Source organism: Pagrus pagrus (genome assembly GCF_965226575.1).
Source record: "Pagrus pagrus genome assembly, chromosome: 17".
NCBI lineage: Eukaryota > Metazoa > Chordata > Actinopteri > Spariformes > Sparidae > Pagrus > Pagrus pagrus.
This window is the reverse complement of record NC_140201.1, coordinates 15,478,500-15,494,410: the sequence shown is the minus strand read 5'-3', so window position 1 is coordinate 15,494,410 and position 15,911 is coordinate 15,478,500. Positions and strand designations below refer to the sequence as shown.

The 15,911-nt window shown below is 41.1% G+C and overlaps 1 protein-coding gene across 2 annotated transcripts in view; it reads right to left on the bottom strand.

The window, feature by feature from the left end:
- The window catches only part of gabbr2 (gamma-aminobutyric acid (GABA) B receptor, 2), a 190,577-nt gene that overhangs the window by 63,646 nt on the left and 111,020 nt on the right, over positions 1–15,911 (bottom strand). For both annotated transcript variants that reach the window (XM_084378728.1, XM_084378727.1), the window contains 5 exons: positions 15,561–15,662; positions 9,895–9,960; positions 8,900–9,088; positions 8,077–8,319; positions 2,460–2,520 (listed from right to left, as the gene is read on the bottom strand). In XM_084378728.1, coding sequence (XP_084234854.1) covers positions 2,460–2,520; positions 8,077–8,319; positions 8,900–9,088; positions 9,895–9,960; positions 15,561–15,662 — 661 coding nt within the window. The remainder of the gene's footprint in view (positions 1–2,459; positions 2,521–8,076; positions 8,320–8,899; positions 9,089–9,894; positions 9,961–15,560; positions 15,663–15,911) is intronic.

Below are 15,911 nucleotides of genomic sequence, written 5' to 3'. Positions count from 1 at the left end.
GGATGGAGGAGATATAATAAATCTAGGAGAAGATAGTGAGATATAGCTGTGACACAGGGGAGGATTTGGTTGAGGGAAGAGTCTGTTTGAGACGCGGTGGACAAGCAGCTCAGCTTAGGGAGGAGGAAAGAGAGACAAAGTTTGTAGCAATGATTTAGGATAAGGCATTTGTGTCATTTTTCTGAACATCTCTGTCATACTGTACTTTCTCTTTTTTCTCGCTCTCTAATCATTCAGTTTTTGTGACTGCATTCTGTCCCAGTTAGTGCTCCTCCTGCTGTTTGGTTTTATTCTTGCAGGTGACCTCCAGGTAGAGATGAGAGGGTCATCAGACGTAATGCTGTATTGACATGTACCCATTGTATGTCCCATTTAAAACGGCGCCTCATTCAATGCACAGACGCATTTACAATGGACAAAGAAAGAATTTCATTGTACAGGAAAACAGTAAACACTTTTGATCACAGGTTTTCATGAACAAAACAGGTCTTTTTATACAAAGAATGGAGAAAGTGGATCTAGTCACGCTTGTGGCAGATGAGGTTTAAATGTAAGTGGTCCTCTGCAAACTAGTCCCATGTGAACTGTGTCTTTGACATACAAATAATAAAAGCAAGACATACATATACTTAAAGGGGAATGCTTGTGAACAGCAGAGAAACACATTTTGCCTTTTATTTATGTATTTTTTATTGTTCTTTGCATTTTATTTTCTTCTTCTAAATGTCTGACATGTAAGGGAAGGCCTAATTTTAATGTTGGACAATAATCCATTTGCCTTTTAATATTTCTTCTGCTGGATGAGAACGCATTTGTTGCTTTGCTATTTGAAGAAATGTTAAAATATTGATAAAAATATTGCTGGAAAAAAAATAGTACTTTTTTGACTGTGCTGTTGATGTGCATTATTGTCTTGCAAAGCACAAAGGCAGAGAGAAGTCACGAACAGCTGTAAATAAATCAAATAAAATTGTGTTTGAATGATGACTCATGAAACAAAATCTATCTATTTAGTCTTTAGAAAATCATTTTTCTTCCTCTTGTGTAATTGCTAGTTTCATTTCATTCACAGTTTGATTAATGCCTGCCTGAACACATTTTTTTTTATTTCCTGTCATTGTAACAGTAAAGAACACTGATCACTAGTCTATTAACTGTAAAAGCAGTATATCATGATAAATGGTATAAAGTACCTACTGTGTACAATTACTATCTAAAAAGGAATTGGGACACATTATCTTGTTTTCACTACACTATACACGTGTCCATGCAACACTAAAAACTCTTACTTTCGTGCTACAGACACGTGTTCATCTTGTCTTACTTAAAGGTAGAAATAAATATTTTAATGACTATAAATCATGTGTGGTCTCCCTTTCAGTCAAACCCACTGAGCCTGGGCTGGAACAGCTTTAGCTACATGCGCAGGGAGAGGCACACACACACACACACACAACAGAATGTGCATAAGCGCACACATACTTTTCTCTATCTCACATGCAGAGTGTGATGTAAGCAGCCAGAGGGATCGAGCCCCTCTGCAGTGGGGAAGATAAGATGGTTAGGCGGAGAGGACTGAACAGCCCCATGCAGTGTGCTACATACAGTCTGGGGAGCCTCGGAGCTGGGAATCCCCTGCATTGAGATGCAATCTCTGGGTTATTCTCCCACTCAGCAGGCCCTGCTGGCTCAAAAACAACCTCAGGATGATGCTATGAGGACAGAGAGTACTGAGGCATGTTTTTTACAAACCTTAACTGTCCACACATACATACTATCACTACAGAGGAGATCAAGCGCCAGAGAAGACCCTGACACAGAGAGGACATGCAACTCCATATAGAAAGGCTGTGGGGACTTTCTCACTGGAAAAATGTCTATTACTTTTCATGTTTATGTTTTTCTGACAACCCTTGCAGTCATGCGAATAATGACTATCCTCTCTAAGAAAAACAACTAATGAGATAAATGTGAGTACAAAGCTTCTGACTTCAAAACTGTTAAATCCTTCAGCCTCCCTTTTCCATGTGTGTGACTCCGCTGCAAACTTTTCCCTAAGCCCTATTGGTCAGGACCTATTATACAGTAGGTACCAGCATATCAACCGTGGCAGCCTTCTAACTTGAGAAAAATTGTAAGTTGCTTTCCAAAAACTGTGGTTATCCTACAAAATGTCAGAAAACAATCGCAGGTTTTACTGAACAAAGACAAGCTGTAGTTGGGAGTTCAACTAATTATAGCGATAATATTGAGAGGATTCAGGTAAAGAACAAGCGATGATGTGAAGTGAAGCGAGCTGCATCACGGATGCATCAATGTGATGCTCTGAAACAATGTTTTCCATTCAAAACAAATTGAGTAAAGGTTAAGGTCTTAAATGACTGTGGAAAACCTGAAGAGAAGACTGATCTAGTGTAACCTACTGTAAGGAGCAGAGAAGTAGTAGCATCACTACCTACCTTGAAACTGATTGAATTTTATCGTGCCCATCCTCTCTCCGTTCCGAAACATCACTTGGCCCTGAAAAGATGAAAAAAACAAGAATTAATATGTGTCTTTAATCTAACACATACCATACATAATTAAAGTAAGAAAAACATCCTATTCTGCTGAAGAAGATGCAGCATAAGCACTACAGTGAATTCTAGTAGCAAAAAAAAAGAGCTTAGTTCAACTAAATTTATGCACAGTGCTTTCCCGATACTGGAGTGTTGGCAGGCAAAGGGCAGAGTCTCGGCTCCTGCACATACTGCATCTCATTTGATTAGAAGTGGCCAAAATTGATCTGTTTATAGAGGTAAACAAAATTATCTTCGGGCCAATTCATTTGCTAATATCCTTGGAACAACATCAGATCAGCGAGACAGCCCGATTTAAATGTGTTTGCTCACATTGGTACAAATCTGGGCTCAGAATGCATTTAAATGGCAATTCTTTAAGTGTGTCACACATTTGGCTTCAGAGAAGTGTGTAGTGGTCAGTGAGTGCAGCCGAGGTTTTATTCGACGTTTTATTTCTCAATGTTCATTTAGCGGCAGGAAGGTGCGCTTTCGTCGATCAACAACCACCCTCAAACGACAGGAAAATAACAATGGAAAGTCTTTGATTTGAACATAAGCAATTTCAAGCCAGGGAGCGTCGACGCAGACAAGGAAGACAAAAGCAATTCTACTTTGTGGCAATATCGTAAGACACATTCAAATCAATTTGGCTCCTGTCGGTTTATCTCTCCAATGTTTTCTCATTCTTTCTCTTCCTCTTGTTCTATTTTCTCCTTCACTCTGTCTCTTTACCCCCCTCTCCCTCTTCATCTACCAAGACTGCTCAATTAATTCAGGCCGCCATCTGCTTACAGAGCTCCTTAATTACACATTTAACTGGGTTTACATATTACTGGCTGGCTAACAAAGGTGAGAGCAGAGAGCGAAAGAGATAGATGGATAGATAGATAGATAGATGGATAGATAGATAGAGAGAGGGAGCATTTGCATTGGCTGATTAAAAGACAGCTGAGGGGGAAATATGGGGAAGGAAGCTGGAGAGCTAATTTTGCCTCAAAAAGATGGCAAGCTTTGAAGTAGCGGTGCGGTATCCCACCCCTCTGTTTGAATCCCAGTCTTTGTGTGGCATCTTTGATGTTTGAGTGTGCGCCCGCGAGCATGTCTATGTGTATGTACCTAATATGTTGTCACATTATGCTCATGTGCATGCATGTGTGATGCCCGTCGTGCAAGCAGAGCGAGCTACTCCTGAGACATGGGGGTCTCCAATGCTACCTTTACCCTGGTGATGTACAGCAGATCCTCTGCTAGCGATGCCACACCACAGTCAATCTGACTTGCCGACACTAACAAGTATTCTTTCGTCACAAGCTGCTCTTTCCTACAATATGCTGTGCAATTATGTCTTAAGTGTAAGCAGGACTGTGCTGTGCACCTCAGTTCATCTCATTAGGTACTGCATTCAGATAGCGGTGGTGTGTAAACAGGGTCAGACAATGTGGGTTGAAAATAGGGGAACTTGACTTGAACCCGTAATGACTGTGAGTGCATGTATCCAGGTTTCTAGAGTAGCTGCACCGTCATGCTCTTGCTGTGCATTAGCATCGCTACCATAATTGCCCTTCACATCAGCAAAAGTGGAGCTATCGCAAACCTTATTGAAATGGCGTGCAGTTATTTAATCATCCCCCCAATTTGTTCTCTCAAGTGTACACACGGTTTGCAGAATATGCAAAGTATATCAAACATATGCAGAGGCACCGACTCTGACATTCTTAATTGGAAATAAATGTCTGTGCTACAAAGATTAAATTAACCTCTTTTGACCAAAATTCAAAGAAGCTGCTGTAAAGCCTCTTTCCACGAGGTATTATGCTCCTCTGCAGCTTAGGCAACCTCACTGGAGTGTATTGACCCAGACAGGTGTCCCTTGTCTAGTATTCAAAGGATGTTCAGACCTGAGACACAATGGTGGCTGATGGAGCAATCACTGTGTCCAGGCGTGTGTGTGTGTGTGTGTGTGTGTGTGTGTGTGTGTGTGTGTGTGTGTGTGTGAGTGTGTGAATGTGTGCTTCTGAGGTGAGACAGGTGGAAGCAGCCAGGTATTACTCTGTGTGTGGAGGTGAGAATACTGTCAGTGACAGGAGTGCTGGGGTCAAATGAGACGTTGGTCTGTGGGCTGCAGGTGCGACTTCCTCTGGGTTTTCAAGGGTTTGAGGTGGGAACACAGCTGATGTGAATGTAGCCGTGATGCACACACTTTCACATTAACAAAACAACAGATACACATCACGCACACCCCCTCCTCTCTTTCACCTCAGTGTGTCAGCTTGACTGTCAAGCCTCAGGCTATGCGACTCACCATTACACAGAAAGACACTGATACCAACACTATGACCACTGACCACAGTAAAAAAAAACAAGCCAAACAAACCTTTACCCACACACTTGTCATCCCCAATCACAACCCATGTGGCTCTCCCTAGTGGATTCTAGTGTACATCATCCTGTGGTTCTGACAGCTATCTGCACTCTCTCCACCCTGAGAGTCTCTCCCAGCAAAGTCAGCCTTCTTCTCTGTGGCCCTGACAGCAGCCAGATCAATACTGTGGAGTCCTTCATGATCACTCTCCTGCCTCTGCTCCAGGTTCATCAGCAGAACTAAGATCAGCGCAGAATGGTAACGGTTTGGTCCCGTGAGACGTGCATGTGCACAGGGCAAAGACACAGTATAAAATCATGACATAAGGAAAGACACAAGGCTCAAGCCAGGAAATGATCCCATATGATCAAGCACACACGCACACGCAAACAACCTGAATACGCTGTTTCACTGGTGCTTGCACATGGATTCATCCTATTGGAAACCTCATGGAAGTTATTGCAAACCGAGAGCGAACCGATCAAGTTGTGTAATAGCTGCTTTTCTGTATCTGAATTTGAAAATAGCATAAAAGATGTATGCAGTGTGGAAGGAAAATTTGCCTTCCTATGTCTTTGATTGTCGTGTGTGGGTGGAAGTTTCTATGTGCGAAGTGTGTGCTACATACAGGGAACACTTTTGATCTCATTTCATGTAATCCCTTAAAAGAACAGCTATAATAGTCGACAGATCTCAAATCTTTTGGTACAAAGATGCATTTAATTATTCTGCAAAGCTGCCGTCTTCAAACGACATAATTGTTTACCCCTCGCACAACATTCTTACACAGAATGTTTTTTTCTATCGTGGATTTGTGGTTGTACAAAGAAAACATCATTATTAAGGAATGCTGCTTGAACAATACTATGTACTGTATGTAACTGAGGTTTTTTTTTTCCTGTAGGACATAAATAAAACAAGAGCATGTAGATTTACATGGACTAAAACGTTTGCACTTTCGCACATTTCTGCACTGTCTGTATAGCCCTGTAATGTAGGAAATACTGTAGATACATTTAAAATAAAGAGACAGGAGCTAAAACAGAGCATTTCAGACTGAGGGGGGAAACAGTGCTGCAGTATGAGACAACTGACGTGTTTTGTTTAATCATTAAAGTGTGTCAACCTGTTCTGGTAGTAAACCAAAATAAAAAAAATGATGAACCTGAAAATGAGCATAATATGTCTCCTTTAAGCACTACAGTACTTCAGAGCAATGTTAAGTAGTTACAGTAGTAGGACCATTCTTCATAATGAACTCTTTTATTTTTCATTTAAGGTCAGTTTGAGGCACATATTTCAGTATTTTTTCTCAATCAAAATTATGTCTGAATATATTATTTCCTGTAAACATGAGATTAACATGAGACCATATAGATATGAAAGCAGAGAATACGTTTGCAAGCCTATCCAGACATCCTCATAAGACGTCATCTCACTTGTGTGCTTTAGGTAAAAAAATGAATGAACTGTTACATGGCCATCACTATTCCTTTGCTGTTTTGCTTCTTCAAGTCTCTGGGGAAATATCACTGTCAGCCAGCTCCTGATCAGCAGCCCTGAGTGGGTCTGTGCCGAGAGAGGTGAGACTAGAGGGGTGAGGAATGACGACCTGGAGGATTTGGTGCAGTGCTGAAACACACATACAACCCTGTGGGAAGTTAGTCCCACAGGACCTCACAATAATGTCAGTAGCCTTTACTAATTTTCTTCAAGGATATTTTCCTCTCTCTCTTCCTCACTTGCCCAGTTAATACAGTATAAATGCTGTATCAGTATTCTGTATTTCTACCTTATTGTGTGTATCCACTTCTCTCTTGTGTCCCACCTTGACTTTAGTCCCTCACCCACCCTTCTACATTTAGTCAGCGTTCATGAGAAAATGCAGAGTATTACACTGTACCTCTGTAATTTCCCAGTAGCACTCATCTTTCTCCCTTTTCTCTTCACTTGTATTTTTCAGGCCATTTATTTGTAAACACAGTTATGAATATGATATGAGTAATGTTCTAATGTACTGTAAGGCCCTGCATGCCTACTGGCTGTCTAGGCTGGGAGCAGCATGGCATCCTCTAATAATGGAGTGGCCTTTACAGGGAAGAGGAGATATCCTCTAACGGCTCAATGGGAAGTGAGAGCAAGCGCGTGCAAACACACACACACACAGCTTGGAGCTAGTGTAGCCACCAGGATCAATTTTGAATGCATTGGAGTGAGTCGGCAGCACCAAATGGCATCACTTTAGGCTTCATGCAGACAAGGATGGCTAAGTAACTTTCTCTGCAAACAGGCTTCCAGCCTTACAGAGCACTAATTAATGCCACTATGTGCTGTTCTGACATGTGCCCAATCCATACAGTACAGTCACTGAACATGTATAATTTACATAGTGTATACATGCATGAACACTTGAGAGATGTTTTTAGGATGCTTCTTCATCAGCAACATATTTTATGGTGTTTTGACTGTGTAACTTTAAACCATGTTTGTATCTGTATATGTGCCGAACGTATGAGCGTCTGTGTTTCTCTCACTATGTGCCTCAACAATATTAACAAAAACCTAGTCTGACTCACAGGAAGTAAGCTTTTGGTATAAGGTTGCCATTGGCGACTATCTGAGTGGGCATTTTCTGGCCTTTCTGCTATCTGTGTGTTACTGTTCAAAGTCCCTGTCGCTATTTGCAACGACAAGAATCTCAAAGCTAACAACAAGCTGAAATTGCCAATTTGCCAATTGCCCAGACATTTTCATGCCACAGCTCATTTCCCCACCTGCACCCACCAAAACAACTTCCTTCCTGACACTGTTTTGCAAGAGAATTGTTACTGCACCCTGGACATAGCGGCAACAGTGCCCCAAGACGATTGTCATTGATTTAAAGATGAGAACAAAGAGAACAAGCTAGTCAAAACAAGGTGTGGAGAGGTCTGGCTATTAAATACTAACAAAAAAACATGTAAATGTGCAGTATGTGAGTGTCTGGAGAGTATCCTTGTCAATTAAGTGTAGACAGTGGGTGCTTTGAAGGCTCAGTTTATGAAAATGTGTGATGTGAAATAACCCATTCTAACCTCCAGCATATCAGACTGCACCATACCTTAACCGAATGATCACATTTGAAAAAATGCAACAATCTGCTCCATAACTTACCGTTACACCAAAAAAGTTGGTCTCATTCATGACATCCAGAACCAGTTTTCCCACTTCGCGGTCATCCACAGTGAAGTTGTGGTAGGTGTTCTGCCGTTGTTTTACCCGGAGCAGTTCCATCACGCGGGTAAAGGTTTTAGCAATGACCCAGATTCCGTCGTAGGCAAAGCCATGAAACTTGCTGGCCTCCACACCTTTCTGCTGAAGCTCTCTGCTGTACTCCCTCTCGTACTCCTTAGGGGTCTGAAGGACAGGTAAAAGAGAGTTTTGGATTACTTCTAATTCACTTTTTATAGGTGTAACTTTGTCCAAGCAGAAGGGACTATTTTCCGCACAATTTGAGATACAAAGTTACTGGAAATGCTGTTTCGGGATCAATGCCTCTGTGCTGGGTAGTGCATTGTGGAAAAAAAAAACATGATTGATTTTGGTTGAGATGTCTGCTTTAAAAACATGCATCTAAGATGTCTCTTTGTGGAGAAAGCCCTCTCATGTCTCCACAGATCTACAGGAAATGTTAAAATTACTGAGAAGTACACAAACTTCCAGTGATGACTAAGCGCTGGTCTAAAAACAGAAGATCCATTCCAAAACCAAGACAAAATGTTAAACTATTTTCTCATACTTTATATACCTCAGACTGCTATATCATTGTAAATGTATCAATAGCTTTAGTCTTTCGGTATAAACACAAACATTAAGGTTGAATGTATTTGTGTTCGGTAATTCAGCTCATTTGTACTTTCAATTCTTCTCATGACACACTGAATTACTCGTTGTCAACATTAAAGTCTTCTGAAGTACAACAGCAGGTGTCACTCACTCTGCCAGAGATGCCCTTGATCTGGCGAGCGCTGAGCGGCTCAAAGTCCACACTGATATATCCCTCCATGGCCGTGAGCAGCTTCTTGGTGGTGCAGTTGGTGGAGTTGGCCTGCTCCCACCAGTTGCCCTGGTACCAGCCGGGGATAATCCACTGGTATTTACTGCCGAACATGTTCAGGTTATATGCCTGGGAGGGGTAGAAGAAATGGAAGTTGAAGCAATGTAGCCACAGGGAGATGTAGTATGATTTATGGAGCTTAACTTATGTTTAATCTTACTTAATGTGAGCAGAGTATATCTAAAGCTAAAGCTTGGCCTGAGAGTTTAGGTCTAGTGCCAACTCAGTTTAAGAGTCCAGCGTGAAAGACTAAGAGGGATCTTTTGGCAGGAATGGAGTTCAATATTTATAATTATTATGTTTTCATTAGTGTATAATCACCTGAAACTTAGAGTCACTGTGTTTTCTTTAGTTTAGAATGAGCCTTTTATATCTACAGAGGGAGCCCTCTACAACAAAGTCCACCATGTTTTTACATTAGTCCAGAATAAACAAACTTAACACTGGCTCTAGAGAGGACCTTTTGAATTTTTTTCATACTTTTACATCACCTGAAGATCGTCATAGATTCTCTGCTTGAGAAGGGAGGGGTGAGTGGAGAGGGATTCAGTTGGTTGCAGTCTACAACCTCATTGCCAGATGCCACTAAATCCTACACAGTGGTCCTTTAATACATGTTGTAATCATTAATTAAGCACTGAGGGCAAAACAACATGAGCCCAAACCATCTAAGTCCAAATCATGTGACCCCAAAGAATTAACTGATAAATTGGGTTCACATAATTAAATTCTTTGTTGCGTTACACATTTACAGTTTACTATTAGAGCCTTACCAAATGTACATAAAACAACAGATTTCGTTGGTATACCTTTGCACGACACAGAACATTGGTCAAGTTGATATCTGTAAGTTTATACTAAGAGTGTCGACTTACACAGCAGAAGACTTTGGAGGCCAAATTCTCGTCAAACTGGCCAATGATGATTCTCACATCGTTGTCCTGTAAACAGAAAGAATAAAACGTTATGAACTAACTGGCAAATATATATAATTTATCATCAAGAATCTATTGCATTGCTGTCACCTTACAGCAAAGTGGTCATTACAGTCTCGTTCGTGACTGCCTGGATTTAAAGTAATGTTGCGATACCCGGCAATGGCGCTGTAGAAGTATACCTGCGCTAGCTAGGATGAGTTTCCAGTTTCCTTTTTATCATTCTGCAAATTCACACTTTAGTAACAAATCAAAAAAGAATCTGTCATGTTGCGTGTACTTTATTTTTATGATCATGTTTCTCAGTAGCTATAAAGTATGTGCGATCTGAGTGGTGAACCAGTGGCTGAGAGGCTAGGGCAATATTAAGTCGCACTGTGTCGATCCATAACAACAGAGACATTAGTGTCAGCGGGCAGAATTGCCTGCCTTGCCAGCCATGCTGGAGAGCACAAATTTACATGGGGATTCAGAGCACATGGCCTGGTGATTGACTTGGTAAATAATTCAGATCGCCCGGGTGGAAGTGCAGCATGTTTCATGGTAGAAAAAAAGATCAGGCTCTGGGGCCAACAGTCTGTCATTTAGTGTGCACAAGCATATGTATAGTACAAGCGCATATGCACAAAGGCAGATGTGTGCATACAGTATGCGTGTATCAAGGCACACACACATTACTGTACAAAACTGCAACCAAATCTAATGCAATAATACTGACACAGGTTTGATGAATCTACATCCGGTGGACCAGGCTGGAGGTGATGTGTGATACATGGAGAGAAGTCTAATTCAACCCTGATTGAGAGCTTTTCCTCAATGGTTTTTCGAAATTTAAATAAAGGTTGAATGAAAGAATGAATGAATGAATGAATGCTAGTGCAGACAGCCAGACATACTACCAAATACAGAAGGTCAGTTTTCACCAAGCAGTATAAAGAAAATGTAAAGACTGAAGAAAATGTAAAGACTGTAAAGACTTACTTGGCTAATTTGGTATTTATCACCAACAGACGCCTTGTAACAGGATTCTCTTTCTTCAGAAAACGTACTTAACAGTAAGTGTGTGTTTTCTACAGTAATGTCATGTACTTCAAGTGCTACATGCAGTTCTCAAGTGTAAGGTTCCGTCTTGTATCGATTAGGTGAAAATGCTATACATTTCAAACAACCATGCAGTAAAACCTTTTAGTTTCATTGCTGACTACATGCAGGGTGTTTTTGGAAATGCAATTACAAAACAGAACACCATGAAAACGTGTTTTACAGTAGATATAGGTTGAGTTGTAATGAAAAATGAAAACGAAGGCAGCCTTCAATGGAGTGACAAACCCACCAGCTGTAATCTCAGTGAATCTATGCTGTCTTGCCTTTATTCTACATAATAAGAAACCATTATGAATACAGTTCATGAAGTCATCTTTCCTCAGGCAGTCCCTATCGTCATGCATTCAACACACAGCCTGTGAAATAAGACACCCCAGTCAGTTTTTGTGGACTGCCTAAGTCAGGAAACCTGAGACTCAACAAACCATTCAGATTTTGTCCTTACCCTATGGATGCTCATTTGAATAATACCGCCCCCAGTCTGAGTATCTCCACCCACGGCCTGAGAACCACCTTTGCAAACCTTTGCAGTTTTCTCATAAGCGCCGGATCCACTGACATTATGTTAAACTAAACCGACTTCAAACTTGGATGTTCTAGGTTTTGCTTTATTTTACGTTGTTTTACTGTTCATTTTGTAGGTTACTCTGTTGAATTAGGTGTTAGCATGTTGCTTGGCTAATGCGGTTGCGATTGATACAGTAGATAGATAGATAGATAGATAGATAGATAGATAGATAGATAGATTTCTAAGCTTCTAACATTGCCTATGGGACACATGCACACTCACACTAAAGAGGATGAGAGCTTTCAGAAAGCTAAGCAGCTCAATCAAAAGGCTTCTCTGGCTCTTTCTCCACAGTGCCAGAGAGCATGCTGGGACATTTAAGGGGCTCTTTTCTATAAAGCCCTCAGTGTCGTTGCACTGCTGTGGCTCCATCACAATGTGTATGTGCAAGAAGGGCAGGTCGCAACTTTTCTGGGGTGCATTCTTGGTTAGTACGTGTGCATGTGTGTGTGTGTGTGTGTGTTTGTGTTTGAGTGTGTGTGTGTGTGTGTGTGTGTGTGTGTGTGTGTGTTAAGTGCCAGTGGCTACTTAACACCGCTCTCCCCTGGAGAAATGGCTCTGAACCAAAATGGCCAACAACCACAGCCTCAGTATGAATTCTGGCCCGCCTGGCAACAACATGGAAAGACTGTGTGGTTGTGGGCTATGAGTGAGCGCGTTGTGTGTGTGCATTACAGAGAGACTGGGGCACTGTAGGGCCCCAAATTACCCTCATTGCTAGAGCTTTTATATAACTATAACAATAATTGTTCTCAAAGAGGGTAGTGTTAAGGGCAGCCTTGACTGCTTTATCCATGACAGGGCTGTTTGTAACTTTATGATGGTGATTTATACCTGATAATGGTTTGAGTAATATTGTACCTCATAAGCCCAATCAGGCACTGTTAAGGCTTATTAGGCACACACACATACACACACTTACACACAGGACTAATGATGGTCTTTTATGAGGTTGCGGGAGGTGTGATTTGTAGACTGGGCAATGTGTTGCTTCTACCCACTAAACCATCCCCCTGTCTGTTTGTGATGATTACTGTGCAGCAAGTGTGTTGTGTGCAGATGTGAAGAGGTGCACACACGCGCAGGATAGATTTGTGCGTGATCACTAACTGATCCTAGGTGAGTATTAAATGTTATACACACACTGTTATGACCACAGATCTGGCATTATTATCTGAACTGGAACTAACAGGCTGCTGCCTTCAAAATAAAAGCCTCTAAAATAATGTCTGTATGTGGCACAATATCTGAGCGTTTGTGACCTTGTCACTAAACTTAAATTTAGTGAGAAAAAAATTGTTGCTGTGTTAACTGTTCACTTTTCAGTCTGAGTCTCGGACCTAGAATTTGATGTGCATTGGTCCCTGAAGCTGGCGTGAGGAAGGCTGTGTGCTCTGTGGTGCTTCATCAGTTTGAAAAGGGAGCTAAGAAAACACTATTATCAATAACAGACCACATGAAATAAACAAACCTGTAATGATAATATCATTGCAAACGATTTCTTTGAGCTTATCCTCTGTATCTATAAACCCATAATCAATGTGGCATCCAAACCATCCTGTAGTCTTTAAAATGTAAAAGAATGTGAAAAATGCTTTGAGTCCAAAGTGACATTTTCAAATTGCTTCATTTGTCCAACCAGCAGTCCAAAAGCCGTAAACTCTTCATTTACTGCCATGAATGACAAAGAAAAGCAGCAAATCCATACATTTAAGGAGCTGGAATCAGCAAAATGTTTGAAATTTTATCAATTATCAAAATAGTTGCCAATTAATCGAATCATGAACTTATGATTGCAGCTCTATAATATATAGTACCAACTGACAGTGGATATCTGTGCTTCCTTTACACTAGCCATGAATTGAACAACTAGTGCGTTAATGTGTAATCTTAGTAGAAAAATGACTTTTCAATTAAAGGTTACCTTGAGAATTCAATAGTTTCTTACAGCCAGCTCATCAGTATCAGATTTCAGAGGTAATACCAACACTGATCTATAGAAATAGCTGCTTTTAAATGAAGTAATAACTACAGGGGATGTTAGTTTCAAATTAAGCATACAGTATTTGAGAATAAAATTGAAAGTAATGCATTTGTGTATGGCCCCTTGCAGCATCAGTGAGCCAAAAATGTTTAAAAAAGAAATGGACCATCCTCTTCTACGTCATATCTGAGGGGCAAGAAGTTTGAATGCATGATAAATAATTAAATCATCATAAATAATACAGTGTTTTGGACTTAATTTAGATTTCAGGACATTTTTTCTCATGTGGCCCTCCAATGAGTGCAAGCTCCCTAAATTGGCACGAAATTCTTAAAAAGCCTTGGTCTATAAAATGTCTGCCTGCATTTTCATTTCATGGTCAAATTAAAGAAGAATGACTTGATTGTTGCTAAGATTAGAAGGAATGTGTGGGTGCATGTGCGTGTATGTGTGGGAGGGTGTCTCGGTCTGCCTTTGTTTTCTGATGTTGTTTTGTCAGCCTGTCCAGCCAGTTGGGACAGAGAACAAGAGATAAAGATGAAAAAAGCAGAGAGCGACAGAGAAATGTAGAAGGCTGCTTCGACGCCTTGCAGCAGAGATGCCTGTCTGCTTTGTGAATATTCCAGCTGGATCACAGATGTGAGCGCTCTATTTGTGGATCACACGGTGACGCCATGCCCCCCTCCCGCCCCTGCCCCACAGACGCTGTTGCACGTACACAATCGCACACAACACTGTACCAAAAAAAGACCAGCTTTCACAACGAAAATCTGTGTCACCCTCTACCTCATCATATTACGTAGCTGTCGGGGAGACAGCGAACGGCTGTTGCGAGACGAGCGGGGAAACAGACCATTAGGGTGTCAGAGGACCCCCGCCCACCCCGTCCAAACGTTCTGGAAAAGCTTTCGAGGCGATGCTGTGATTTGCATATTTAGAGTTGATCAAGGAAGGATGGTGTCAGCTTAAAATGTCAGCCCTCAACATGCAGAGTTACACATAAAATTTAGGAAAGACAGCTTATCTCCCTGTTCTTTCTCTATCCCTCTGTCTCCACATCTCACTGTTGCATTTCTTTCAACCTGCTCCATCTTTCATACGTCATATCTCCCACTACTCTTTCTTTCTTTCTCCTACTCCACCCACTCTCTTCACGTCCAACATCTATTCTCTCACTGTGCCATGTATGTAACTTCCTGTCTAAAATATAGTCATACTCCTTTTCACTAGTCAAGCTCACCAGCTTCAGATGTTTGATTTACTTCCATGACAACGTTTCTACTTTAAACTGTATGTGGCACTGACTCGCGACACATATACAACTGGTAAATGAGGCCAAATGCATCTCTGATTGCCTCTGGAGATAGTTTGGATAATTTAGCCTTCACACTTGGCTGCATTAACATTTGAATTTCATGCATTTTTGCTTCATCATGCATGTTAACACCAGGAGTAAGTGGTGTAAAGACGAACAGGCCTAACATCTCAATATTGGCCTGATAATAGCCTCATTTTGTTCTGTCTCATTTCATTTCAAAGGAGAGAAAAAGAGAGGAAAGAAAATAAGAAAATCCTGTACGAGTGTGTGTAAGTGTGTGTGTACTGTATATCCTTAAAAGGCCCATCAAACATCCATTAGTCAGAGCAGGTCATTAGAGGTCGCTGTACAGACCCCCCAGCCATTACTGCGTCCTCATTATGACTCCACAAGACTCATTGAGAAATACTCTGCTCTGACCAGTCAAACGATTCCTCATTCAGGATTCAGTCTGGATGACATCAACTCATACACAAATACAGTATTAAAGAAATCATAACTAAATGTTGTTACTCTAAAATCAGTGGAACCCAATTATTTGGTGTATCTGAGAATATACTTAATAAAACTGACCTTGAATTAATATAATTTAGTAAGACGGATTTGTTGAGTTCCCCGGCGGGATCGCTTACCTTGAGCTTCTTGACGTTGACACAGGGGTCGTTGGAGAAACTTTCTGTATCTGCGATCTGAATGTCCGCTTTTTCCAGCTCATTAGTTAGATCATTCCTCACCTTAGAGAGGAAGAGAGAGAGACAAGGAAAGAGAAAGCACATGAACATGGGTGATCATTTCTTATGTGAGATGTTCACTGGTCTGCTCTTTTATTTATGCTCTAACCCATTCCTAGCTCTGTGCAGGACTGTGGCCACACAAAGACACAAAGCCTTATGCTGAATTCAAATGTCCACCCTCTGGACTTGCAGACTGAGCCATCTCAGACTTCAGTTGAACTGTGACGTGTTCACTGTCATCACGTCAAG